Here is a 26935-nt window from a genome sequence, read left to right as displayed (position 1 = left end):
ACCTGACATCGCAAAGTACTTGGGCCTCAGGAATTTAGCCTCCACTGAAATTGACCGCCGTGGCCGGGTTCGAATCCGCTTCTTTCGGGTCAGCAGCCAAACGCCATACAAAAACCTGAAGAAGCAAAGACAGTATCAATTGCTGTGGGCTCCCTTCTTTATTTATTAATAAAGATATGGATTTCAACATTGGGAAATGATGCTGCCGTTGAAGTAGTCAGCACTCGTTCGTGAGTGTCCTTAGACTGTGGGTTCGACTCAGAAGCAATTGTGTCAGGCTGGAGGATATGAATCGCTATTTTTTGGCTATGTAGCTTGTTTCCACTGTACTGGAGAAGTCCTAAGCAATTATATCTGCTGAAGGGAGAGCAGATAGAACACCGTAAAGGCGTTCAATAGGAAGACTCTGTAGATGCATTAGAGCTCAAAGTCGAAACCGCGCTTCCATGTGTCTCGGTGGTCTGATCCGTGACGCTGCTTTTTGTGGAGGGCTTGTATATTCTGGAAGGGAAAAAAAGTTCACTCATCCGCACGAAACACATAACACGAATTCCCATCGATCACCTAAAGAAGCCGTTGCCTTCTGCAGAAGTCATCTTAGGCGTTCTTCCTCGTTCCTAACTAACTGTTCTTCCTCTTCCTTTACCGTGGCTAATTTAGGGAAATATGGCCTCCGTTGTGCGAGGATGATTATACTGTGCGTGCAATAGGCGCAGGTATAGAGTGCACACTTTTGAGGAAGTCAGCGTTCTGTTGTATTACGCGTGTGCATGTACATCGAATGGATCAGGGCTATTTGTGCAGCGCGGATAGAAAGTGCATAACACAGGTCTGAAAGATCAACGGTTCAGCATTCGGCGTCTCAGAGAGATGCTCTGTGCCGCCGATGGGTTGATTCAGCATTAGTGTTACTTGCAATTTTTAAAGAAATACCTGTCAAAATTATCTAACACCTTTGTTCTCCAAATTATGAAAGCCGAGTAACATTGTGAAAAGTACTTGAGCTACCTGTCGGATGTCGATTGAGAAAACACCAGAGCCAAGGTCTTTCTCGCGGGTCCAAAAATTCCTAGGTTTAAGTAAACAATACTTTTTCGCTGCAAAAGTACAGTTGAAGCCATAACCGTGCCTACAAATGCGTGCCAGTGTCAAAAATTTCAGCTTCAGGTAATTTGCAAGAAGTCACCGAAAATAAATGAAATCTGAAACCACTGAATTAGCTGTGGTTTGTATCCTTCTGTATTGAGGCACTTATAAGCTAGCAAAAATTAATCATGTAAAAACAAACTCAGTTTGTAAGCAGTCAAACCATGTAAAGTAAAATAAAGATGGTCTCTCTGACGCACATTGAAAAAACTGCAGGTGCTCAATGTTCACGATAAAAGTTAGCTGAAATATCCCAAGAGATACTGGCAGCGTCAATATTCGAGAGTTTAGATAAAAACACGGGCCACTCTAATCTGCAATCGCATTATCTGAAAAGTAACTACTGCACCGCTCTGCCCGATGACTGTTGTAAGGAATGCGCTCTCACCTCGCACATTACTGGATGTGCCCCTGCTGCTTTGTTGCACTCTTTAAATGTTCGAAAGTGATGCTGGTTTTTGTGTCGTCGATCCGGCACTTCACGTCCTTTGTGTGCTTACTGACAACGTGAAAAAAGATTAGCAGAAGTTTACCCTTTAACTGACGCGAGTGCCAGCGATAGCGTGGGCGTTCCCAAATGTTGATGCAGATGGGAGCGATTAGAATGTCTGGGTACAGGTGCGGGATGGTTTTTGCCTCGATGCTGCCACAATTTTGTGAATGCCTTTTCCTGGCAATGCTGGCATTGTAGGGCGCGATTAGACGTCATGCATTATAAGTGTGCGGCGTGCGTTCACGATGCTGACGCTGTCGTGATAATTGCCGCCACAACCCACCCACCACCTCTGGTCTGTTTCAGCCACAGTTGCGTTCGCCATCTCAAAACCGACCACAAACGGCTCCCTGGGCTGACCTAGCAGCCTGTCTTAGGCATCCCTTGCGAAAAAGCAGCTCCGGAGCCATCTCCGACGTGATTATGGCTGTTTTCCTTGGACTGAAAAGCAGTGAGAAAAAGCTATGGACAATCACCGGCTTCAACTGACCAGTGCGCATGGCATTGCCTGTTAGCCGAAACCATTATCAAATGTTGTTGCGAGAAGGCTAAGCCATCCCTCGACTTGAAACAAATGTAATTCTGCGATTTTACTGTTATGCTACGATTACTGGCCACCGCGTAAGTAATTGTCCATTAATTTCGTCCATTCTTTCATCTCCGAGATGAGCTCTCTGTAATTGGTGACATAATGTATCGGGCTGATTGTCTTGTAGTTCCAGACTCGCTGACTAATCAGCTCATAAATACCGCGCGTGAAAGTCACCAAGGTTTGTCAGTACCAAGGCTAGATTGAAAGAAAGGCTTTGGTTTCCAGCTATTGACAAACAAATCGAGGACAGTATGAAATTGTCCAGTTTGCGTTGAAACCGATAAATCTTGAAAAACAGTTATAGCTCTATTGAAGCCAATAGCATTCCCACAACGTCGTTGGCAGAAGGTGGCCTTCGGTAATTTTGCTCCATTTGAGGGAGCACGTACAAACTGTCGATATGCTATCACCATCAATATTTAAAATTCAAAATGGCCTGAAATAAAATTACAACTCAAGCGAATACTACAGTAGGAAAATGAATATTAAAATTGGTTTTAAGGAGGTGAAATAACTCAATACTGTCTCAGATATCTAGGTGGACACACGTACCGCGCTGTAACAGAAAGGATTAAGGAGGCAGTGAAAGAACAAAGGAAGAGGCAGGTGTCGTAGTGGAGGTTTCCGGACAATTTGGACTACCAGGGGTCTTTAACGTGCAGTGACATCGCACAGCACACACACGCCTGTTTGCGTTTCACCTCCATTGAAACGCGGCGGCCGCGGTCGGATTCGAACCCGGGTACTGCGGCTAACTAGACGAGCGCCTTAACCACTTGGCCACCGCGGCGGGCCTACAGGAGCTACTAATTTTCTTTTTGAAGTACTGGCACGAGAAGGATGCCCGGAAGAGATTGTCACTGATCGAAGTCCTCAATTCATGGCAGGAAAATTTCCTGTAATGCTTGAGAGTAGAGATATTAACCCCTTCTTCCATATGCTACCCGCAAGCAAATAGGCAGATTGAGATATTTAACAGCACCTTCAAATATTTTGTCCAAATCGCTTCGCCTGGACGTCGTCCTCTCAAGACAGCAGTTACAGAAGATCTTGCTACCTGTAGGTCCACTCCCCATGCTACCACTGGGGTAGCTCCTTCAGTTTTTTTGCATGGCAGAGCTTACCGAACAAGATTGGATATCGTTCGGATTCTTTCGGATGCTTTGTCATTCCTGCAAAATTGCTCAAAAACTATAAAAAAAGTAGTGGGAGAGAGTACAGAACAAACAGGCACATTTCAAGAACTACACGAACAGCTCATAGCTGCCAAACTTCTTTCTTTCCAAACTGGCGACTATGTTGAAGTCAGTGGTGGTGGTAGTGGTTTTTTTATTAAAATAATATTTAAAAGGAAGGAAAAGATTTTTGCTAGCCCCGGCATCTGCCATCGATACTGAAGCACCTGAGCTGGGGCAGCGGAAAAAAAGGATAGCAGGCAGAGGGGAAATTAAATGAAAGAGGTGAGGGGACATGAATAGAGGATAAGGGAAGAAGTAATATATACAAACTATTTACACAGTAAGAAATGTGTCCAGGTTGCGCGCGTGATTAGTTCATTTTAGAGGAATTTATACACACGCGCACAGCACTGTGTTGGCTGCAACTGGAGTGGGGCGTCCAGTGCTTAATCGTTCAAGGTAGAACTCGCGGAGCGTTCGGTCACTGTGTCTAACGACCTGACGGAGAACAGACGGGACGTCAAGCCCGTATGTTCGAGGAATGCACAGAGGCTCACCAAAGTGCGCTCACGGGTGCGTGCACTGCCCTGCGGCCACAATAGCGTCTTGATGGAGTCTGGTAGTATACCCTGCGCCCTAAAGGCCGCAAGCATATCTCGACGAGCTCCGGCGAACGCGGCACAGTCAAAGACTATGTGTTATAGTGTTTCCACTGCACCGCATTCGTCACACACAACAACCGTCGCGATTCCATGACGCTCCCGTCGTACCCCTGGCCAAACGCAGCCAATGTGCGCACGGACGTTGAATTCCGTCAATCCATAGTTCCATTCAAGGGAGACCAGCAATTCTCCGGACCTAAAAAGATTGTTGGCTAACTGCTCTCTTCTTTTCATCAAGATGATTGGAAACTGCGGAATGCTTCCAAATTGCCTACTGTGGAACCAAAAGGTCCTGAGGAGCACGTGGACTTCGACTTTTGGAACATGCTATTTCCACATGGCTCTGCAAGTTATACACAGGACTTGAGCTCCACGCCATCATTCAGGAGCCCGCAAACTCCTGCATCTACATCATTCCATAAGATATCTAAACTCCGTACCCGTTTCATTATTTCGCAAAGGCCAGTTGACAATCCCAACAACAATCATTTGACGACATCTCTACTGAGTCTTATCTGCCCACTTTACAAAGTGTTGTGAGTCATTATTCTTTTCGAGGGCACTCTCTGCCTTCTATTTTGCAGTGCTCAATGACTCCGAAGGATGACGCGCCTGACACAAGAGACTACAGTTCCCCGTCAGCACCATCTACTGCAAGATTCCACAATCCCCTACAGAACCCCCAGCCGTTTCCAGGATCTCAACCTCCATCACCCTCTCAGCACCCCAACGACCTCCTTGGCCTAAAAGAAAGATTAGTACACCTATGAGGTTGAAATACTGTGTTGTAAGACTGGCCTTCGGCTTTGGAATCTTCAGAAGCTGGCGCTCAACGAAGAAGACGACGAGAAGCGGCGAACGCTCGGTCCCTCGGGCGTGCTCTGGACTGAATGCTGCCGCTGGTCTATGCCTGGACTGTACCGCTGGTTGTTCGCGACACTTTGCTTTGCAAGACGTTCCTCATTACAGTGTGCCTAGATGATTCTACTATATATATATATATATATATATATATATATATATATATATATATATATATATATATATATATATATATATATATAACAGACAAGGTAAAGGAAATGAGGGACTCGTATTGACAAACTTATGAAGGGAGCCAACAGTCACCGAAACCAAGGTGCATAGGGGAATGTTTTTTTTTAAAGTGTAGTGCTAATCAGTGGGTTAATCACTTTTAGATTAAACTATCGCTTAAAGAAAATTACTTATAAAGCAGCAGAAAAAGAACCATGCCGACGGTGGGATCCGAACACACGACCTACGAATATCGCGTCCGGTGCTCTTACCAACTGAGCTACGGCGACGGCTGTCCAATCTGCTATATATATATATATATATATATATATATATATATATATATATATATATATATATATATATATATATATATATATATATATATATATAGAAAGATAAACATATTTGGTTGCTAGAGGCAAAAATTCAAAGTTGAAAACGCTTCATTTAGCCATAGATTTATTTTGAGTCGACGTTTCGGACAGAGCCTGTCCTTTCTCAAGACTGAGATTACAGGGGTCTTCTTCCTCTTCTTAAGGAGTTGGCACTGGCACACATGTACGACACATGAACAAAAGAAACAAACGGAGGCAAAGAATACTAGAAAAGATACAGATAGAAAGAGAAAAAAGCAGAACAAATAAAAAATAAAAACGTGTTGTCCCCGCCGCACACCCCGCAGCCGCGGGGAGCCGACCCCGGACGAGGAAAAAAAAAGGAAAACACGGAGCGGGAGGGGATAATGGCTACCCATCAAGGCAACAGAGCGGCGGCGTGTAAGGTGCACAGGAGCAGACGGTGGCGGGATCGTCCTACACACAAAAGTTAAACACGCGTGCACTCGCGTGCCCCGACCATAAAGAGTAAACAAATAAACAGAATAAAATGCAGACAGGGCCGGAGCTTCCGTCATCTGGAACCACTTCGGCAGCCAGAGCCAAGGCCGAATCAGCGGCGCCATGAGCATAACTAGACACACGTGCACTGTGCATGAAGTCACCCAGACACACAACAGTAAAACACCCGAGCTCATGCCAGGGTCGTGTGGCGGCTAAGTGACAGTGGCGGGAACATTTAAGCGAGTAAGGTGTACAGAAACAGACGGTGGCGGAATTGTCCAACATATACAAATTGGAGATGCGTGCACTCGCGTGACCTGGCCAGAAAAAGTAAACAAATAAACAGAATAAAATGCAGACAGGACAGGAGACTTCCGTCATCTTAAACCACTTCGGCAGCCCGAGTCAAGGTAGAATCAGCGGCGCCGTGAGCTTAGCTACACACACGTGCACTGTGCCTGACAACACCCACAAAAGAAAAAAAAGTGGAAAAACATCCCGAGTTCGGGCAAGTGTCGTGTGGGAGGTAAATGTGAATGGCGTGAGCACTTAGGCAAGAGTTCTTCAATTGCACCCCGTCGGCAAGGTAATCGAACTGGGAAGATAGGGGCGGGATGGGGTAGGGAAAGACGAAATTTGTGTGAGCTTGAAAAAGGTGTCGCTGGCAAGAAACGACCGAGGTATGTCAAGCTGGCTCTCGTAATGTCAGCAACGGCCTTGCAAGGGGCGGATGGAGGACAATACACCTGGACTTTCATTAATGCCGTGAGGAATTGTTTCAAATTTGTAAATGAAGTACGACTGGCGTTGTTCTCTTTCCCGGGTGTTGTGGAACCCACCCAGTAGGACTGTTAACCTAATTGCATCAAATGAGTAGTTTCGCTAACTAATTAATGTGTTTTGACAAGGGAAGGTTGGGTAGGGATAAGATATGCGCGTGGTGGTTATTAAAGCGAATTCGTAGAGGGTTGACGGTCTGTCCAATGTACTGCATACTGCACACACTGCGTTCTAGGAGGTATATTACGTTGCAGGAATCACAATCAAAGTTGCCATTAATTTCCCATTTGAAGCCTGAAGCTGTGCTTACTGCACAGCTTGATGTTTGTATGTGTTTGCAGACCTGGCATCTACTTTTTCCACAGGGCCGGCACCCCAAAACCGGCTGGTTATTTGTTTTTGAGTGTACTAGATTATTTTTAATGATTTTTGGTCGTCTGTAGACCACGTGAGGGGGAGCAGTGAAAATTTTGGTGAGGCGCTCGCTTTGTTCGATGATGTTGAAATGTTTTCTGAGGATTTTGTTTACGTTAGGCGGGTTACTGGTGAAGGTAAGTAAGAGATTTGCCCGGTGGTCTGTTTCCTCGTTGTAGCGACATCTCTCCAGTATTTGCTCTCGGTTGAGTTTAGATGCCTTTTCAATGGCATCGTCGACAATGGCGGGGGGGTATCGTTGCTTAATGAGGACTTCTCGCATGCGTTTGGAATTTTTTACGAAGTCCTCGTCTTAGGAACATATTCTTTTAAATCGATGTGCCTGAGAGTATGGGATGCTTGTTTTAGAGTGACGAGGATGGCAGCTTTGGAAGTGTAGGTATTGTTGGCGGTCTGTCGGTTTTCTACATACACCGGTGGTAAGTGAGCCTTTGTTTACCGAAATCTCAACATCTAGAAAAATAATTGTGGTGTTGGAGTACGTGTAAGTGAAAAATATGTTGGGGTGGACGAGGTTGAAGTTTTCAATAAAACGTATGAGTTCTTGCTCTCTGTCAGTCCATATTAAAAAGATGTCATCCAAGTAGCGTTTGTATAGGGTGGGCTTAATGGGGCAATCTTTCAGAAATTTGGATTCAATACTATGCATGAAGATATTGGCGTAGGTGGGTGCCATCCTTGTACCCATGGCTGTGCCATTAATTTGCAAATAGTGTTCATTGTTAAATTCGAAGTTGTTATATTCGAGTACGATTTTTGCCACTATTCCTAAAACACGTGGGGTAGGGGTTTCCCCCTTTCTGTTTTGTTCATACGCTTCGATCAGAGATTTAATGCCATCGGAATGATGAATGTTTGTGTAGAGAGACTACATCTGGCAACACTTCACACAGCTTCAGGCTTCGAATGGGAAATTAATGGCGACTTTGATTGTGATTCCTGCAATGTAATATACCACCTAGAATGCAGTGTGTGCAGTATGCAGTACATTGGACAGACCGTCAACCCTCTACGAATTCGCTTTAATAACAACCGCGCGCATATCTTATCTCTACCCAACTTTCCCTTGTCAAAACACATTAATGAGCGAAACCACCCATTTGAAGCAATTAAGTTAACAGTCCTACAGGGTGGGTTCCACAACACCCGGGAAAGAGAACAACGCGAGTCGTACTTCATTTACAAATTTGAAACAATTCCTCACGGCATTAATGAAAGTCCAGGTGTATTGTACTCCATCCGCCCCTTGCAGGGCCGTTGCTGACATTACGAAAGCCAGCTTTACATACCTCGGTCGTTTCTTGCCAGCGACATCTTTTTCAAGCTTACACAAATTTCTTCATTCCCTACCCCATCGCGCCCCTATCTTCCCAGTTCGATTACCTTGCCGACGGGATGCATCTGAAGAACACTTGCCTAAGTGCTCACGCCATTCACATTTACCTCCCACACCACACTTGCCGGAACTCAGATGTTTTCCCAATTTTTTTTTTCTTTTGTGGGTGTTTTCAGGCACAGTGCACGTGTGTGTAGTTAAGCTCATGGCGCCGCTGATTCTACCTTGACTCGGGATGCCGAAATGGTTTAAGATGACGGAAGTCTCCTGTCCTGTCTGCATTTTATTCTGTTTATTTGTTTACTTTTTCTGGCCAGGTCACGCGAGTGCACGCATCTCCAATTTGTATATGTTGGACAATTCCGCCACCGTCTGTTTCTGTACACCATACTCGCTTAAATGCTCCCGCCATTGTCATTTAGCCGCCACACGACCCTGGCATGAGCTCGGATGTTTTACTGTTGTGTGTCTGGGTGTTTTCATGCACAGTGCACGTGTGTCTAGTTAAGCCCACGGCGCCGCTGATTCGGCCTTGGCTCTGGCTGCCGAAGTGGTTCCAGATGACGGAAGCTCCGGCCCTGTCTGCATTTTATTCTGTTTATTTGTTTACTCTTTATGGTCGGGGCACGCGAATGCACGCGTCTATAACTTTTGTGCGTAGGGCGATCCCGCCACCGTCTGCTCCTGTGCACCTTACACGCCGCCGCTCTGTTGCCTTGATGGGTAGCCATTATCCCCTCCCGCTCCGTGTTTTCCTTTTTTTTTCCTCGTCCGGGGTCGGCTCCCCGCGGCTGCGGGGTGTGCGGCGGGGACAACACGTTTTTATTTTTTATTTGTTCGCCTTTTTTCTCTTTCTATCTGTATCTTTTCTAGTATTATTTGCCTCCGTTTGTTTCTTTGTTTCATGTGTCGTACATGTGTGCCAGTGCCAACTCCTTAAGAAGAAGAAGACCCCTGTAACCTCAGTATTGAGAAAGGACAGGCTCTGTCCGAAACGTCGTCTCAAAATAAATCTGTGGCTAAATGAAGCGTTTTCAACTTTGAATTATATATATATATATATATATATATATATATATATATATATATATATATATATATATATATATTTACGAGAAGTGGGCACTTCTACAGAGACACATATATTTATCAACGTTTCGACCGCTGAGCGGTCTTCTTCAGGACTATCTGACAGTCCTGAAGAAGACCGCTCCGCGGTTGCAACGTTGATGAATAAATGTGTCTCTGTAGAAGTGCCCACTTCTCCGAAATCTTTATTCTGCAGAGCCAACGCAACCTACTTTCGTAACACACACACACACACACATATATATATATATATATATATATATATATATATATATATATATATATATATATATATATATATATATATATATATTCAGTGAAATGGTTCTTAACCTTTATATTTTGCATAATAACGTGGAATGGGATCAGTGTGTTATCTGAAAAGGCCTTTAATAATAACGATAGTTTTACTGTTAACAGTGAATTTAGCGTGTGCAAATTCGTTAGTTCTCATAACTATAATATCTAGAAAAATAGTCAACACTCACTCGAGGTGCATCATGAAGACATTTTCAGACAAGATATGCCTATATTGTAACAGCGAAGATGTGCCAACCCGGTAGCGTTAGTGCTGTCACTCTGCGCGCGCTGCTGGCTGGGTCTACAACAACCGCAGACGCCTAGAACCCGACCGCCGACGTCCGTCTAGTTTCAATGCCTGGTTCTTTCTCGGCCATTAAACCCCTTTTCAAGTGGTGGAGGTTGCTCCTGATCCCGTCCTGGAGTTGTGCAGCGGCACTGTAACATCAGAAATGACAAATAACGCCCCCCTGGCTCCCCAGCCGCCTCCTGCTCCGCTTGTCTGCTCCGGCACGCCTCGACAACGGGACCCGGCTTTCTTCAGTGGGTTCGGCGACTCTGACGTCGAGGACTGGCTGGCTTCCTACGAGCGGGTCTGCACGCACAACCGCTGGGATGACGCCATGGAGCTTAACAGCGTCATTTTTTACCTGGCTCATGTCACCAATCACTGGTACCGCAACGACGAAGCGGATATCGCCACATGGTCCACGTTCAAGACCAGCTTTACTTAGGTATTTGGTCGCCCTGGCGTGCGCAAACTCCGCGCCGAACAGCACTTACGAAAGCGGGCTCAGCAACCAGGCGAGACTTTCACTAGCTATATTGAGGACGTGGTGGATCTCTGCAAGCGCTTGAACAGTAATATGTCCGAGGTTGATAAGATAAACAATATTATGAAAGGTATCGATGAAGATGCCTTCCAAATGATTTTGTCCAAGCAGCCGAACACCGTGGCCTCCGTCATCAGCTTGTGCCAGAGCTACGAGGAGCTCCGTAAGCTACGTGTCCTCACTCGTCGCATCGTACAGCCTATCTAGGACCTGTCCGCTGATGCCGTGGCCGCAGGAGGGCAGCAGCTCAGGAAACGATATTCAGCACTTCATCAGAGAAGAGATCGCACGTCAACTACCGCTCATCTCTGGAGTTCGGTACCCCCCTCCCCCTACCATCGCTGCCTCACACCCTTCAGCAGACGATCCGAGCCCAGGTCGCAGAGGCCCTGCCACTCCTGCCTCAGAAACCTGTTGCAGCCCCTCTTATGTGCGCCGCCGTCCTGGCCAGATCACCATTCCATTCCTTGGGCCCGTTCCAAGCCGCCACTCAAGCGCCGCTACCTTCGACGCCCCCGCCTGTTTTCTCGTATCGGTCTCGGGTGGCACAACCGTCGCCTTGCTTCGCGCCGGTCGTCCCTCCCTACGGTCGTCCGTGGCGTTGTCGCGACAACAGGCCCATTTGCTTTGCCTGCGGCTACACCAGTGAAGTCGCCCGCCACTGCCGCAGTCGTCCTTCTTCGCCTGCTGACGTCCTGCCGCCATCTGCATATGGGGGTTACACACAGTCACCAAACATGCCAGTGGACCCACTGCCTCCTGCTTTCTCCACCGAACGCCAGGCTGCCACCTCTCGCCGCTCCTCATCCCCGCGCCGCTGTTCGATCTCTCCGATGCGCCGTCGTGCCAGCCCTTCCGCTACGGAAAACTAATGAGCGCAGTTCCCGAGGCAAGAGCTGCGTCCACTGGGAACTCTATAAAGCCACTGATTTCACCAACAAACGTTATTGATATTTCTGTCGAAGGTGTTGCAACCTGTGCTCTCGTGGACAACGGAGCTGCTGCCTCCATTATGGACGCGCAATTTTGTCGAAAATCGAAGAAAGTTATGATGCTATTTTCGGGAGTTTCTCTTCACACTACAACCGCCGAACATGTCGAGCCGCTCGCAACATGCACAGCTCGCGTGGTTATTCAAGACGTCTTGTACATCATTCAATTCCTTGCCCTCTCCTCTTCATCCCATGACGTAATTCTAGGATGGGACTTTCATTCTAAGCAGTCGACCGTCGTCGATTGCGCCCGTGTCGAAGTTTTCTTCTCTGCCCTGACCACCGCCTCTTCTGCCGCACCGTCTCCTCCATAACCGTCTAAAGTACACCTTTATCACGATGTCGAGCTCCCTGCAAACTCCTCCGTCCTTGTCTCCCTCTCGTGCGCCTCACCACGCGACCAACCTGCCGTCCCTGTACTTTTTACTCCCTCTGAGTCGTTTCTTCGCCGCAAGAACATGCCGCTTCCCTTCTCTGTCCTCACAGTTACCTCCAGAACAACAGCCATGCTCGTCAGCAACCCTCTACCATCTCCAGTGACCCTGGTTGATGATGAATGCCTTGGGAGCGTCGAACGGGCTGAACTCCTGCAACTCGTCGATGAACCAGAAACTGTTCTTAATCAAGGGTTCGACAGAATCCTGTCTGGCGAGGGGGAAGCATATTGGAAGCACAAGAAACATACACTCGCCAAAAAAAAAGATTTAACACATGACGTTTCGAGACCCGTACGGGTCCCTTGTATATTACGTATATATATATTGTATTGTATATTACGTATATTACAAGCAGGTGTTTGGTACGGCCATGGATGCATCTGTGTCCGTAACCTGTGCCAACCTCGCGCTGGAGTGTATTGAGAGTTCGGCCCTACAATCGTTTCATACTCGTCCGAAACTGTTTTTACATTATGGTGACGATTGCTTCTGCGTAATTCAGCGCAAGGATGCCAAACCTTTTTTGGACCACCTCAACCCTTTTCAACCAACATTTCAGTTCACAATGGAAGAAGAAGCGGCCGGAAGTATTGCTTTTCTCGATGTTCTCGTTCTCCGCACTCTCGATGGGCTCGCCACTACCGTATACTGAAAGCCCACACATACCGGCAAGTACCTCGATTTTAAATCTGCCCATCCCATAGGCCGCAAACGCTCCGTCGTGTGCACGCTGTTCAAGCGAGCTGGTCGTCTATGTTCTAGTCCTGGCCTTCTCTCTTCTGAGCAGCAGAAAGTTCGCGTCGACCTTGAAAATAATGGCTACCGCCGTCAGATGATTAACAATCAAGAACGCCGCTGTAAGGAACCTGCTCAGCCCCAGTTTGTTGAGCAACAGAAACGCGCGACTGTCCTATATTCCCGGGGTACAAGTGAGGCTCTGGCGCGAATATTTGCCAGATACGGCGTTCGAATTGCGCACGTACCGTCCAGCAAGCTGAAACAGCAGCTGTGTCATGTGAAGGACCGCCTAGAGCGCACATGTTACCCCGGCGTTGTATACAAGATCCCCTGCAAAGATTGCGATGCACCATACATTGGCGAGTCAGGCGATTTTAAAAGAAGAATAAGGGAACACAAGAATGACGTCAAGAAAGGTCGCATTTCCTCCAACGCACTTGCAGAGCATGCTCAAATGATGCAGCACTCCATTGACTGGGAGAACGCCACAATCTTGGACACGAAGAAACCTTTATCTTCGCGATTACTTCTCGAATCATTTTACATACAGACGACCAAGAATGCTATCAACAGGACGAGAGGGAATCTCCCCGATATCTACGCCCACTCACTGTGCAGTCAAGTCCGCTTATAAGAAGCTGCCCATTCCGCCCATCTTCATTGTGAACAAGGGACCCGTACGGGTCTCGAAACGTCATGTGTTAAATATTTTTTTTTTGGCGAGTGTATATTTCTTGTGCGTCCAAAAACTGTTCTTGCTCCGTCTCTGGACTCTGTTATTCCTGTTCCCCTGTCACCCCATCCGCCGTCTGACATCCTGTATACCGCCAGCGATCAAGACCTCACTTCTCCCTACCGTGACCAGCTGTTCCACCGGTTGCACCAATTTCGGTCATCGTTAGACGCGTGCCAGTCTCGCCTCGGGCGTTCTTCCCATGCATGTTCACCAAGCCATCGATACTGGCTCCCATCCACCTCTGCGACAGCGCCCATACCGCATGCCAGCGACAGAGCATCGAGTCCTCACCGAACAAGTGGACGACATGCTCGAGCGCGGGATTATACAACCGTCCCACAGCCCTTGGTCATCCTCGGTCGTGCTGGTTCGAAAGAAAGATGGCTCCATAAGATTCTGTGTGGCTTATCGCCGCCTGAACACAATAACTAGGAAAGACGTTTATCCTCTGCCACGCACCGATGACGCCCTCGAATGCCTGCAAGATGCGGAATTCTTTTCGCCCCTGGATCTGCGTTCTGGATACTGCCAAATTCCCATGACCGAATGCGACCGTAAAAAAGTGTTTTTCTTCATGCCTGACGGATTATACAAATTGAACAGCATGCCATTTGGTCTTTGCAATGCCCCCACTACATTCGAGCGGATGATGGATAACGTCTTGCGTGGCTTGCGCTGGAAGACCTGTCTTTTATACCTCGACGACATCGTCGTTTTCTCGGCCTTCTCCGCACGTTTGACTCGCCTGCGCCAAGTTTTGTCCTGCCTCACCGTCGCCGGCCTGCAATTAAATTTGAAGAAATGCCACTTCGGAACTCGCCAACTGACCATACTCTGCCATGTCGTATCCAAATTGGGCATCCTTCCGGATCCTGCAAAGCTTTGCGCGGTTGCCGGCGTTCCAAAGCCGTCTACTCTTAAAGAACAGCGGAGTTTCACGTGCCTCTGTTCCTACTTTTCGCGCTTCATGCGAAATTTCGCTACCATCATTTCGCCCTTGACGCGGCGTCAAGGCCAGAGCTCTTTTTCGTCATGGTCCTCTGAGTGCTATGAAGCTTTTGTTACCTTACCTCGACTCCTTACTTCACCCCCATCATTCGCCATAACGACCCTAACGCCCCTACAGAGTTACACACGGATGCTAGCGGCGTGGGCATTGGTGGTGTGCTCGCCCAGCGCATACCCGGATTTCAAGAATACGTTGTCGCCTATGTGAGCTGCACGCTGTACAAGGCTGAAATCATTTACTCCGTCACAGAAATAGAATGCTTGGCCATTCTGTGGGCGATAACCAAATTTCGACCATACCTCTACGGTCATCCTTTCGGCGTATTCACCGATCATCACGCTTTGTGCTGGCTGTCATCGTTGAAGGATCCATCGGGTCGCCTTGGCCGATGGGCTTTGCGCCTTCAGGAGTATGGCATTAGAGTCGTCTGCCGCTCTGGCCGCAAGCACTCTGAGGCTGACGCCCTCTCTCGGTCTCCGCTCCCTTCCGACACTGAGATCATCTCCAGCATTGACTCTGTGCAGTCCTCGTTGCGCCCACCAAACATGCTTGTGGAACAGCGTAAGGATCCCTGGATTACATCTCTCGTGCTCCATCTGTCTGGGCGCCCTACGGCGGCCGCCTCTCGCTCCTTTCGTCGACAAGCCCGCCTCTTCATTCTGCATGATGGTCTCCTCTATCGTCGTAATTACATGCCCGATGGTCGAAAATGTTTCCTCGTTATTCCTCGACAACTAGGAGCTGAAGTCTGCGCCTCTTTCCATGCCGACCCCCAGACTGCTCATGCGGCTGTTTTGAAAACCTACACTCGACATCGGCACCGGTACTACTGGCGTGGAATGTACAGCTTTTTACGCAAGTACGTTCACTAATGTCTTGACTGCCCACGCCGCAAGTCCCCACCACAGCGTCTTTCTGGACCGTCGCAGCCATTACCTTGCCCTGCCCGTCCCCTCGATCGCGTCGGCATCGACCTTTATGGGCCCCTGCCCTCTTCCCCTTCAGGTAACCATTGGGTTATAGTCGCCATAGGCCATCTCATGCGCTCTGCTGAAATGGCGGCTCTTCCCGCGGCTACCGCGCGAGACGTGGCTTTCTTCGTCCTCCGCCAGGACATTATTTGCCACGGCGCCCCTCGTGAGCTTCTGAGTGACCACGGCCGTGTGTTCTTATTAGAGGTTGTCCAAGCGCTCCTCGCAGAATGCCGCATCGTTCACAGAATCTGCACAGAGTACCATCCTCAGACCAACGGCCTCACCGAGCGGTTTAACCAGACACTCGGTGACATGCTCTCCATGTATATCAGTCCCGACCATTCCAACTGAGACCTTGTCCTTCCGTTCGTCACCTACGTATATAATACCGCCGTCCAGTCCACCACCGGCTATTTTCCGTTTTTTCTTCTTTACGGCCGCGAACCTACAAGTATGCTTGAAAACATTCTTCACTACCTTCCTGATGCATCCGGCTGCGCCACTGCTTCTGAAATTGCCAAGTAAGCCTAGGAATGCCGCCAGTTCGCCCGTTCCCTCACGTCCGATGAACAGAATCGACAAAAAGGGTGCCGAGATTCTGGTGGTCAAACCCACGCCAGTCAAACCGGCTCACTTGTTTTGCTCTATATTCCTGCTGGCTCTCCTGGCCTGTCGTCCAAATTCCACACCAAATATCACGGATCTTACCGTATTCTGTCTTAGCCTTTCTCTGTGAACTATGTCGTCGATTGTCTGACACCCTTCTTTGACCTTCGCTGTCGTGGCCGTGAAACAGTGCACATCAGTCGCCTGAAGCTTTACCGCGACCCCTTGATTGCACAACGCCCTGAGTCGCCAGGATAGCTCCTTTCACCTCCGGGGGCAATTGTAACGACGAAGATGTGCCAACGCGGTAGCGGCAGTGCTATCGCTGAGCGCGCGCTGCTAGCTGGCTCTACAACAACCGCCGACGCCTAGAACCCGGACCCCGACGCCCGTTCAGTGCCTGGTTCTTTAAACCCCTTTTCAAAATGTCCTATGAAATATCAAGTACATTTTTTGTTCATAAATGTATAATGCTGTCCATATATCTTTGTTTCAAGTAGTATATTCCAATGGGTTGCATTTTATTAATCCCTTATCCATGAACATAGATGGAACCTCATGGAAAAATACGCAGCTAAGAGTTCTTTTTGCTCTGTTATTTTTTTATATAGCAACAATTTACCAACTAGTTTTGATCTGTGTACTTAAACTGTTCTAGCGTTTTTTTTGAAAGGCAGGATTGTACTAGGTGTATTGTTCTTCATAATATAATTGTATTTTTTTTCCCATATGCAAGATCGAGAACTTTTTTCCTTGGAAGCATTGCATAATTAAAAAGCACTTTGTGAAATCGACACAGGAAGGTGACTAACAGAAAGGAGAATAAAAGAAAGGAGATCAAATGAATTAAATGAATCTCCGTTTGTATAGAGGTGCTTTAAGTGCAGTTTTTTTCATTTGTGAAGACTTTAGCTGCTGTTTTACTGTAGTTTAGTGCATGCAGTACGCCTAATAATATTATATGAATGTATTAAATAACTAATATTGAGTGAAAATTAAACTGTTTTATCGTACACTAAATGTGTGCACTAAATGTCGCTTCTTCGAATGCGAACATGTATCTGCATTTGAGTTATAGTTTTTGCAGTACAAAAAGCACCTTTGGCAAAGTTTCTCGCCGTTTCTTGTAATTAGCGTGCACATTTAATGCCGTGTGAATAAAGTTTTTCTTCAGAAAGAATGTGCATATCCTGTGGGTATGAATATCTGTATTCTTGTTTTGGAATGTGAAATTTTTGTGATTGCCTAAAAGGTCTTCAAAATTTTCCTAATTGCATTAAATTTTAAAAATTCTTTTTTTTAAGGAAGGGGGTATGTTGTATCTATTGGTTTTGGTGTTGGTTTCAAATTGATGGATTGGCAATTTGCTTGCTTGTGTTTATATGTACTTATTGGTCGGCTGCTTGTGTCACGTACTTTTTGTCTATGAATACTCTTGCGCGCCCAACAAATTGCGTGTTTCGTCCCAGTTTACCTCGAGTCTTGCCTTTTCTTACGGACACCTCGGCTGCTATTACAGTATGCAAACTCACCGCCTGTGCTAGGTTTTCTGTGCTGAATACAGGAGAATACTATTCGGCATAAAGACTGGCAGGGGATGTCCACCGACCATTAGTTGGAGAGTAAGAAAATTGTTAATAGCTCAAACAAGACCATTGGCAACATGATCTCAACAGACGTTGATTGTAGAGCCGGAAAAGGGGGCACCATCTTTATGTTTGTTGTCCTCGCAAGCTAAAATAGACTACTGAAAACAACGCAAATGACGGAACATTGCCTAACGTCATTACTGCGGCCTTGCTTAAGCACGCACGACAAGAACGACAGCTCACCCGCGTACGCATAAAATGTCAGAACGTATTGATGTGATTCACTACAACTTGAGAGGACGCGACATGCAATACAAGCAAATTCACAGTGGCTCATTACAGACGCCGATTCGCGTCCGCCGCAGTGGCTAAGTGGCTATCGTGCTTGGCTGCTGACCCGAAAGACGCAGGTTTGATCCAAGCTGCGCCAGTCGAATTTCAATGGAGGCGAAATTCTAGAAGCCCCTGTACTGTGCGATGTCAATGCGCGTTAAAGAATCCCACTTGCTTTTAATTGCCGGAGCCCTTCACTACGGCGTCACTACTGCGTCACGTCAAAGCACCACGAACCATAAACCATAGACGCCGATTCACAAACGAAGTCTCACTTTTTAACTGTTAAAATTGCTTATTCAGTCAATTTGTTTGGTAAAATACTATTACAAAGGCATTACTGCTCGCATCTTTTCTTCATGAACTTTAAGGACACCTTTATTTATTTACTTATTTATTAGAAGATAAGGGATTACAAGAAGCATTATAGAGTGAGCGGACTTAAGAGCATAAGTATATCAGTAGGAAAATACAAACAAAGCACAAAACCGTAAACAAGATATGCCCAAAATCGCCCCCCAAAAAATTATTTAAACCAAGGAAGAAAAATAAGAAAACGACAGGAGTTAGAGACGCAGTTTTGAATGCAGGTGTGTGGTTTTCTTAACATCATGATCAGCCTCACTACGCCCACTGCAGGGCAAAGGCCTCTACCGTGTCTGTCAACTTAAATACGATAGCAAGGCGGGCGAGTTGGTGATACATATTTAAAAAATTACAGCTCGGAAAACGGGGACTTCAAGGATACAGCGCTTGTCCTGTGTTTTCTACCCTTTAAGTCGCTGTTTTCCACGCTGTAATTTCTTAAATTAACCCTCATAACAAATTATACATATTTGAGCGCAACCAGGACTGGGACACAAAGAACAGAGACAAACACGAGCGCTAACTTGCTACTGATTTATTGAGGGAAGCACGACGGCATATAAAACCACAGGCTTGCGGCGGCGCAGCCTTAAATCTCACTTGGAAACTGACAAAGAATAAAGTTATCGATATAGACATGATAAGAAATTCACTTCATCATTGCAGAAGGCAATTAGAGTGCCACTCACACAATCTAACCCTGATTTCCTCATAAAAATTCCTCTAAGGTTTCACGAGTGTTTTTGCTTACTTGTGCCTAGGACTGACACGCAACGGAAACGCGGTTCACAAACTCTGCAAGCAATGCAGTGATCAACAAGATTCGTGCGCTCCCTATTACCCAGATCTCTTTCATGCTCCCTGAGTCGGTCTTTAACGCAACACCTTGTCTGGCCGATGTACACTTTGCCGCAAGACAGGAGAATATTATAAACAGCGTTCATCACGCACTTAAGAAAACGTTTTTCGTGAGCGAGTTTCCTGGGGGATGAAAAATCCACCGGAATGTCTAACCGATTTCCCACCTTTTTTAATGTGTGGTTGACCTTGTGGATGTAGGGAACCACTTCCGGTCTCTGTTGACTGTTCAGGGGCTTCGCAGCAGTGGTGCAAGTTCCGGGCTTCATTTTCCTCAGCAGCGTTTCCGCCACCGACGCAACGACCGACCCAGCGATGCCAGTTGAAAACAACCTACCCAACTAATGATCGAAACTTGCTTGCATGTCATGAACACACGATCTCCGCAGCGCTGATTCCAGGCAGAGGGTTACACTGCCTCTATTAACAAATCTGGAATGGGCAGAATTGTATGTCAAGAGCACTTTTTGTGCACGAGAGGAATACACCGAGCAAAAAAGCCTTTCCTTGAGTATTAAACGTAAGTCCAAGAACTGAAGAATGCCTTCCTGGAGAAGCTCGAAAATTAAAGTTATTCCTTTCCCAAGAAGTATGAAATCATTGAGAACAAACATCTCTCTATTTGCTCATTTGAAATAGGACAATGTTTTTGAATACAATTACAAAATTGTACATATAAAAAATACTTTAAGGACTTTGTCACTTTTAAAATGATTAAAGCGATCGTGTAAAGAGCGATCGATGTATGATAAAAAGATGTTGCCGAGAATTGGTGCAATGAATGAACCGATACATACACCCTTCTTTTGCAGATAAAAGTGGTCGTCAAATTTGATAAAAGCGGTACAAGGATGAAACTCCAAAAGAGATAGAAGTTATGAATTGTCACGCCTGCTCATTTTGGAAACCAACCGCGCCATGTTTAGCTATGCAATCTTTTACAGCAGCGAAAAGTTGAGGATGAGGCACAGCGTAACAGAACTCTTCCACATCGATAGAGAAGGAATAATCTACATCACTGTGGCCTTGAATAAAACGAACAATGTCAGTTAAATACTTTACCAGGAAGGGGGCACTGATATCTAGGACATTCAAAACTTCAAAAAGAAATTTAATAACACAGTGCTGCCACGGGCCACCTTCGTTCACAATGCTATGAAAGGAAGTATTGAGTTTGTGTGTCTTAACGCTAAACAAAACATGCAGCGCACCCCTTTTACTAACAGTTATATCTTTTGCAAGCCTATGAAGATCTGAACGCTTGCAGAAGTCGACTGCTTTAGTCTTAATTCTAGTTTTCCCCTTTTTCACATCAGTAAAGTTCTTGTTGGCCCTTAACAAGAACTTAAATCCCATTCCCCTCGTCCGCAAAAACAGCTCTTTAAATACAATTCTGCCCATTCCAAATTAGTCAAGAGAGGCATTGTAACACTCTGCCTGGATTCCACGCTGCGGAGATCGTATGTTAATTAGATGCAAGCAAGTTTCGATCATCAACTGGGAAGGCTGTTTTCAGCTGGCTACCCTGTGTCGGTCTTGGCGTCGGTGGCGGAAACGCTGCTGAATAAAATGAAGCCCGGAACGCGCACAATTGCTGCGAAGCCCCTGAACCGTCAACAGAGACTGGAAGTGGCTCCGTACATCGACAAGGTCATCCACAACTTAAAAAATGTGGAAAATTTGTTGGACGTTCCAGTGGTTTTTCAGCCCCCAGAAAACTCGCTGAACTTTGCGGTCGCGTCACATGCGACGACAAAAAAGGGGCTATCAAAAAAAAACCACGACAAACGTCCCTTAAGTACGTCACGAAGGCTGTTTATAACATTCACCTGTCTTGTGGAAATGTGTACATCGGCCAGATGGGGCGCTGCGTTAACGACCGACTCAGGAAGCATGAAAGACATCGGCTTATAGGGAGCGCACGAATCTTGTTGATCACTGCATTGCTTGCAGAGCTTGTGAACCGCGTTTCTGTTGCGTATGAGTACTTGGAAGAAGTAAGCGAAAAACCGCTGGTGAAACTTTGGAGGCAATTTTTAAAACGAAATTAGGATTAGATTGTATGAGTGCCTTGTTCTCGTATGTACTCGTACTTGTACTTGTATGAGTGCCTTGTATTGTATGAGTGCCTTCAGTTGCCTTGTACAGTGCTGAAGTGAATTTCCTATCAAGTCTAGTGCGATGACGTTATCCTTGGGTAGATTTAAAGTGACTTATTGGGCTGCGCCCGCGCAGGCCAGTGGCTTTAGATGCCGTCGTGGTTCCCTCAATAAATCAATTGCAAGTTAGCGCTGGTCTTTATCTCTGTTCTTTGTGTCCCTGTCCAGTTTGCGCTAAAAATGTGTATAATTTTCACAAATCCAACTAGCCCTACATCTAACTGTTTTAACCCTTATAACACGTATTTATGCTCTGGGAGAGCGATCGGCATCTGCGATAACCTGTGGTTTGGCAGGCAAGAGGCTCCGCTGGCGGCAGTTTCTTGGTAAGAATGGTGTAGCGAACCATGACGGCCGCGCCTGATGCTGCATTGGCAGATGATTGACCAAGCGGCGATGAAGACGAGGCGCCGGTGAAAGACAAAGTTTTGCCACGCTGCACGAGATCACTTCGTTTTTTGGACTGGCCGTGGGCGCTGCCCGCTGTCGTGCTCGCAGTTTTGTGTCGCCCGCCGGGATCTCTTTCCCCTGACCTATTTGTGTACAAACCCCCTTTCACTTGGTGGATGTGGTTTATGGTTTGTCGCTTCGCACTGCAGCCGAAGAGAGAATCGCGCCTTTGGCCACATGCACAGCGCTGGTTGTCATCGCTCACATTTTGTAGTGTCAAATTCTTGGTCTTCGCCGGTGGTACTTGTAAAGAAAGATGGGTCAATCCGATTTTGTGTCGACTACCGACGCCTCAACAAAATTACCCACAAGGACAATTATCCTCTTCCCCACATCGACGACGCTCTTGATTGCCTCCAAGGCGCTGAGTACTTTTCTTCCCTTGACCTACGTTCCGGCTACTGGCAAGTACCGGTGTGTGCACCTGACAGAGAAAAGAGAGCATTTGTTACACCCGACGGCCTTTACGAGTTCAATGTGATACCTGTTGGTCTGTGCAACGCACCCGCCACATTCGAAAGGATGATGCATAACATCTTGCGGAATTACAAACGGCAGATATGCCTCTGCTACTTGGACGACAGTGTTGTCTTTTCCGCCGATTTCACCACGGACCTCTCACGCTTACGACAGGTTTTGACTTGCCTGACTGAGGCCGGCCTGCAGCTGAATCTCAAGAAGTGCCACTTCGCTGCTCGGAAGTTGATCATCTTGGGGCACATCGTCTCCAAGGAACGCATTCTCCCTGACCTGTTTAAGCAACGTACTTCGGCGCACTTTCCTAAGCCTCTGTCGCTCAAGAAACATGGAAGCTTGATAGGTTTGTATTCCTATTTCCGGCACTTCGCACGCAATTTCGCGTCGATCATTGCGCCACTGACGAAGCTACTTGGCGGAAACAATGACATGTCTGGCTGGTCGGCCGAGTGCGACGAAGCGTTCACTGCCCTGAGCCATCTTTTGACTTCGCCGCCAATACTCCGACACTATGACCCAACAGCACCTACCGAGGTCCATACGGATGCGAGTGGCGTTGGCCTCGAAGCTGTCTTGGCTCAGCGAAAAGATGGGTTTGAAGAATACGTAGTTGCGTATGCGAGTCGCGTGCTCACCAAAGCTTAATCCAACTATTCCGTCACGGAGAAGGAATGTTTAGCTATTGTATGGGCAGTAACGATATTCCGGCCATATCTGTACGGTCGCCGGTTTGACGCCATCATGGGCCACCATGTGCTCGGCTGGTTATTGTCTATTAAAGATCCATCCGGTCGCTTTGCTCGATGGGCTCTTCGCCTTCAAGAGTTTGACATTCGCGTCATCTACAGTTCCCGCCGTAAGCACATCGACGCCGATGCTTTGTCTCGGCCTTCCATTCCCAGCGACACTGCCTGCTCCTCGGCAACAGATCCCGTGCTTTCTTCTCTTACCATCGCTGATATGCCTGCGGAGCAGCGGAAAGACCCGGGGCTTGCTTCCCTAATAGACGCCGTGTCTTCGTCACAAAACGTTGCGCCTTCAAAAACATTACGGCGCCAAGCTCCGCACTTTGCCCTCCGGGACGGCCTTCTATACCGCCGCAACTACATGAATGATGGTCGGCGGTGCCTTCTCGCGATTCCCCGCCATTTACGATCTCAAATGTGCGCCTCTTACCACACCGGCCCTAAGTGTGTGCACACTGGTGTACTGAAAACATTAAAAATACTTTCTCAGCGCTACTATTGGCGCGTCATGTACGCCTATGTTCGGAAATACGTCCGATAGTGCATCGCCTGTCAGCGGCGGTAGACCTCCGCCCCTCGTGTGGCCGGCCCATTGCAACCACTCCCTTGCCCGGCACGCCCCTTCGATCGTTTTGGCGTTGATCTTTACGGCCCGCTTCCCTGTACGGTCACTGGATTATCGTGGGCCTCGACCACCTCATCCGGTATGCCGAGAATGCCGCCCTTCCTGCTGCTACTGCCCGAGAAGTTGCGATGTTCCTGCTGCATCATTTTGTTCTTCGCCATGAAGCGCCGCGCGAGATCCAAAGTGACAGAGGCCACGTCACTCCCACGTCATTGAAGCTCTGCTTAACGAATGTCGCATTGTACATCGGACCACCACTGTTTACCATCCTCAAACTAACGCGATAACGGAGCGCTTCAACCGTACTCTCGGAGACATGCTCACGATGTACGTCGCAGCTGATCAGACCAACCGGGACGCAACCCCTCCTTTCGTGACGTACGTGTACAACACCGCCACGCAGTCAACCACCGGTTTTACCCCTATCTTCCTGCTGTATGGGCGTGAGCCGTCGTCCTCGATGGATGCCATCTTGCCATATACTCCTGACGCCTCCGAGTGGACGCCCCTCTCTGAAGTCGCAAAGCGTGCGGAAGAATGCCGCCAGTTGGCGCACTCTTTTACCTCGGCATCCCAAGGCCGCCGAAAGCATTGTCACAATAACGATAACAGGCAGTACGTTTTTCCGATAGGATCCCTAGTTTGGCTCTGTGTTCCAGGCACACCACGTGGACTGTCGTTGAAATTCCGTACAGAATACCATGGTCGTCCATCAAACGTCGCCTGTGAATTACATCGTGGAACCGCTCAACCCCTCTTCGGACTTGCGCCATCGCGGGTGAGAAACCGTCCGCGTCAGCCGCCTGGAGACCTACTACGACCCGCTCTTATTGTCCTCGCCATAGATAGCCAGGGTAGCTCCTCTTCGTTCCCGAGGCCGTAGTAGCGAACCATGACGGCCGCGCCTGAAGCCGCATAGGCAGATCATTGACCAAACGCCGAAGACGAGGCGCCGGTGAAAGACTAAGTTTCGCCGCACTGCACAAGATCACTTGGTTTTTTGCCTTGTAAGAGGACGTGGTGACGTGGCTCAGCAACCCAGGGTGCGGGACAGTGGCTAAGTACCTGGCGGTGTTACGCTAGCTTGCTAAATTTCTCCTTATTTTTTTCTGTGCCAGCGTGCTCCTGTTCTGGGGCGATTGGGCGCGGGACGAGAGCTTGATGTCTACACCTTCTCCCGGCCGGGAGTTTTCCCCTTGGTCGGCATCTCTTCCTCAAGACCAGGCCCCAATTGATCTCTTTTTCCGCAGTAAAGTTTCGAGCATTCAGGTCGCTTTAGTGCCTTCCGATGGAGGCGCGATCCGACTCAACAACCCGGAGGCAGTACAGGCAGCTCTTCAGTCAACATCAAAGAACTTCATGCGCATTACCGATGTCCTAAAGTTCGGCAGGGGTGGTATTTTGTGCAGGCCATCGGATAAAGACTGTATTGAAGACCTGCTTAAGTGTACGACGATCGCCAACCACCCGGTGAGCGCATTCATTCCGCCTCATCTAGCATGTTCCAAGGGCTTGGTCCGAGGAGTCGACACTCGATTGAGCCCTGTGGAAATGCTTGAGAGCCTCTCGTCTGCGGGAGTGATTGCTTTCCATCGATACAGCATGATGGTTGACGGAGTACAAATTCGTACGGAGTCCGTCATAGCCACATTTGCAGGAATATTTTGCCCCTCAGAGATTAAGGTGTCGCCATTGGTTTTCCGAGTAGATGCCTTTAACTCTCGACCCCTTCAGTGTCAAAACTGATGGCTATTTGGCCACAGCGACAAAGCCTACAAATCGGCCTTACGCTGCTGTGCCTGTGGGGAACGTCATTGCAGAGAGGAATGTCCTGAACAGCAAGAGAAATGTTTGTGTAGTGGCGTTCACCCTGCTGATTCGCCTGACTGTCCTGCACGGGCACAAGAAGTTCAGGTGCTTGAGCTTATAGACATGCGCAGATGCACGCGGAGGGAGGCTTTTGCCGCATTCAAGGAGAGAGACTCAGGCTACTCTAGTGTGGCCGCCAAATGCCCACCCATAATAGATTCTACTTGGTCCCAGGCTATTACAGCGGCAGTTGAGAAGGTTGTGGCAAATGCAATGGATCGCATTATGGAAACCGTATCCACGTGCATTTCGCAGGTCATAGCTGCTCAGATGACTAATCTTCTGCAGGTGTCGACAGCTCCTCTCTTGCCTTCTTTGGCTTCGGAAGCTACTCCTCCTTCTGTAGTAATCGATTCTGCTCCACAGGGCCAAGAAAAATGTCAGCAACAAAAGACCTCTCAGACCTCTCCTTCGAACAGCGTTATGGACGCATCCTCTGTGGGCTGTATAGATATGGAGTCTGATCTCCGCGCCCAGAAACGAAGTGAGTCTCATCTGAATATTGCAGGTCCATCTTGCCCCCAGTCAAAGACAAAGAAAAGTAAAGCAAGTCAAAATGCTAAGACCACGATTCTAGAAAAGGCAGTCGCGGCTGCGGCACTCCGCAAAGATAGGGTTCCTAAGTGTACTCCAGTGGAATTGTCGATCTATATTCTCAGCTTCAACAGATTTAAATTGCCTAGGCAATCAGCTTCTACCAGATTTATTTGCTTTACAGGAAACATGGCTACCTACAAATCTCAATTATCATCTCATGGATTACCGTCCGTTCTGGCTTAACCGGTCATCACGAGGGGGAGAGTTGTTAGTGCTCATCTCTACAGTGTTGCCACAGGGCATGCTTTTCTTTCCAATATGCGGACAATGAATGTGAAATCCTTGCGGTTGACCTCAGTGTCCCAGGTCAGCAGCCCTTTACGGTAGCTAATGCCTATTTCCCGTATGGTGTGCGTGACACTCAGCCCCTTGACTCACTCATTTCTAGTAGCCGTTCTCAGGTTCTATTACTTCGAGACTTCAATTCGCACCATGTGACGTGAGGGTTTAAAACAGACAGCTTTGGTTCTAGACTTTTTGATTGCGCTTCTGACAACAACTTGACCTGCAACAATTCCGGATTACCTACGTTTATTCGGAGTCAATGCCGCTCGGCCTTGGATTTAACTTTTTCCTCCCCAGGAGTCTCTGTTATGTCTTGGGCGCCTGTTGACTGTGCAACAAACAGGGATCATCTACCGATTAGTTTCAAG

At 47.6% G+C, this 26935-nt stretch overlaps 1 protein-coding gene across 1 annotated transcript in view; it reads right to left on the bottom strand.

Annotated features, from left to right (window-relative positions):
• Nucleotides 1–208: 208 nt before the first annotated feature.
• Nucleotides 209–26935, bottom strand: part of LOC144134667 (uncharacterized) — a 121456-nt gene continuing 94729 nt past the window's right edge. Inside the window, exon 4 of the mRNA XM_077667525.1 lies at nucleotides 209–501. Coding sequence (XP_077523651.1) covers nucleotides 393–501 — 109 coding nt within the window. The 3' untranslated portion in view covers nucleotides 209–392. The remainder of the gene's footprint in view (nucleotides 502–26935) is intronic.

Source organism: Amblyomma americanum, chromosome 5 (assembly GCF_052857255.1).
Source record: "Amblyomma americanum isolate KBUSLIRL-KWMA chromosome 5, ASM5285725v1, whole genome shotgun sequence".
Classification (NCBI taxonomy): Eukaryota; Metazoa; Arthropoda; class Arachnida; order Ixodida; family Ixodidae; genus Amblyomma; species Amblyomma americanum.
This window is presented reverse-complemented; position numbering and strand designations above follow the sequence as displayed.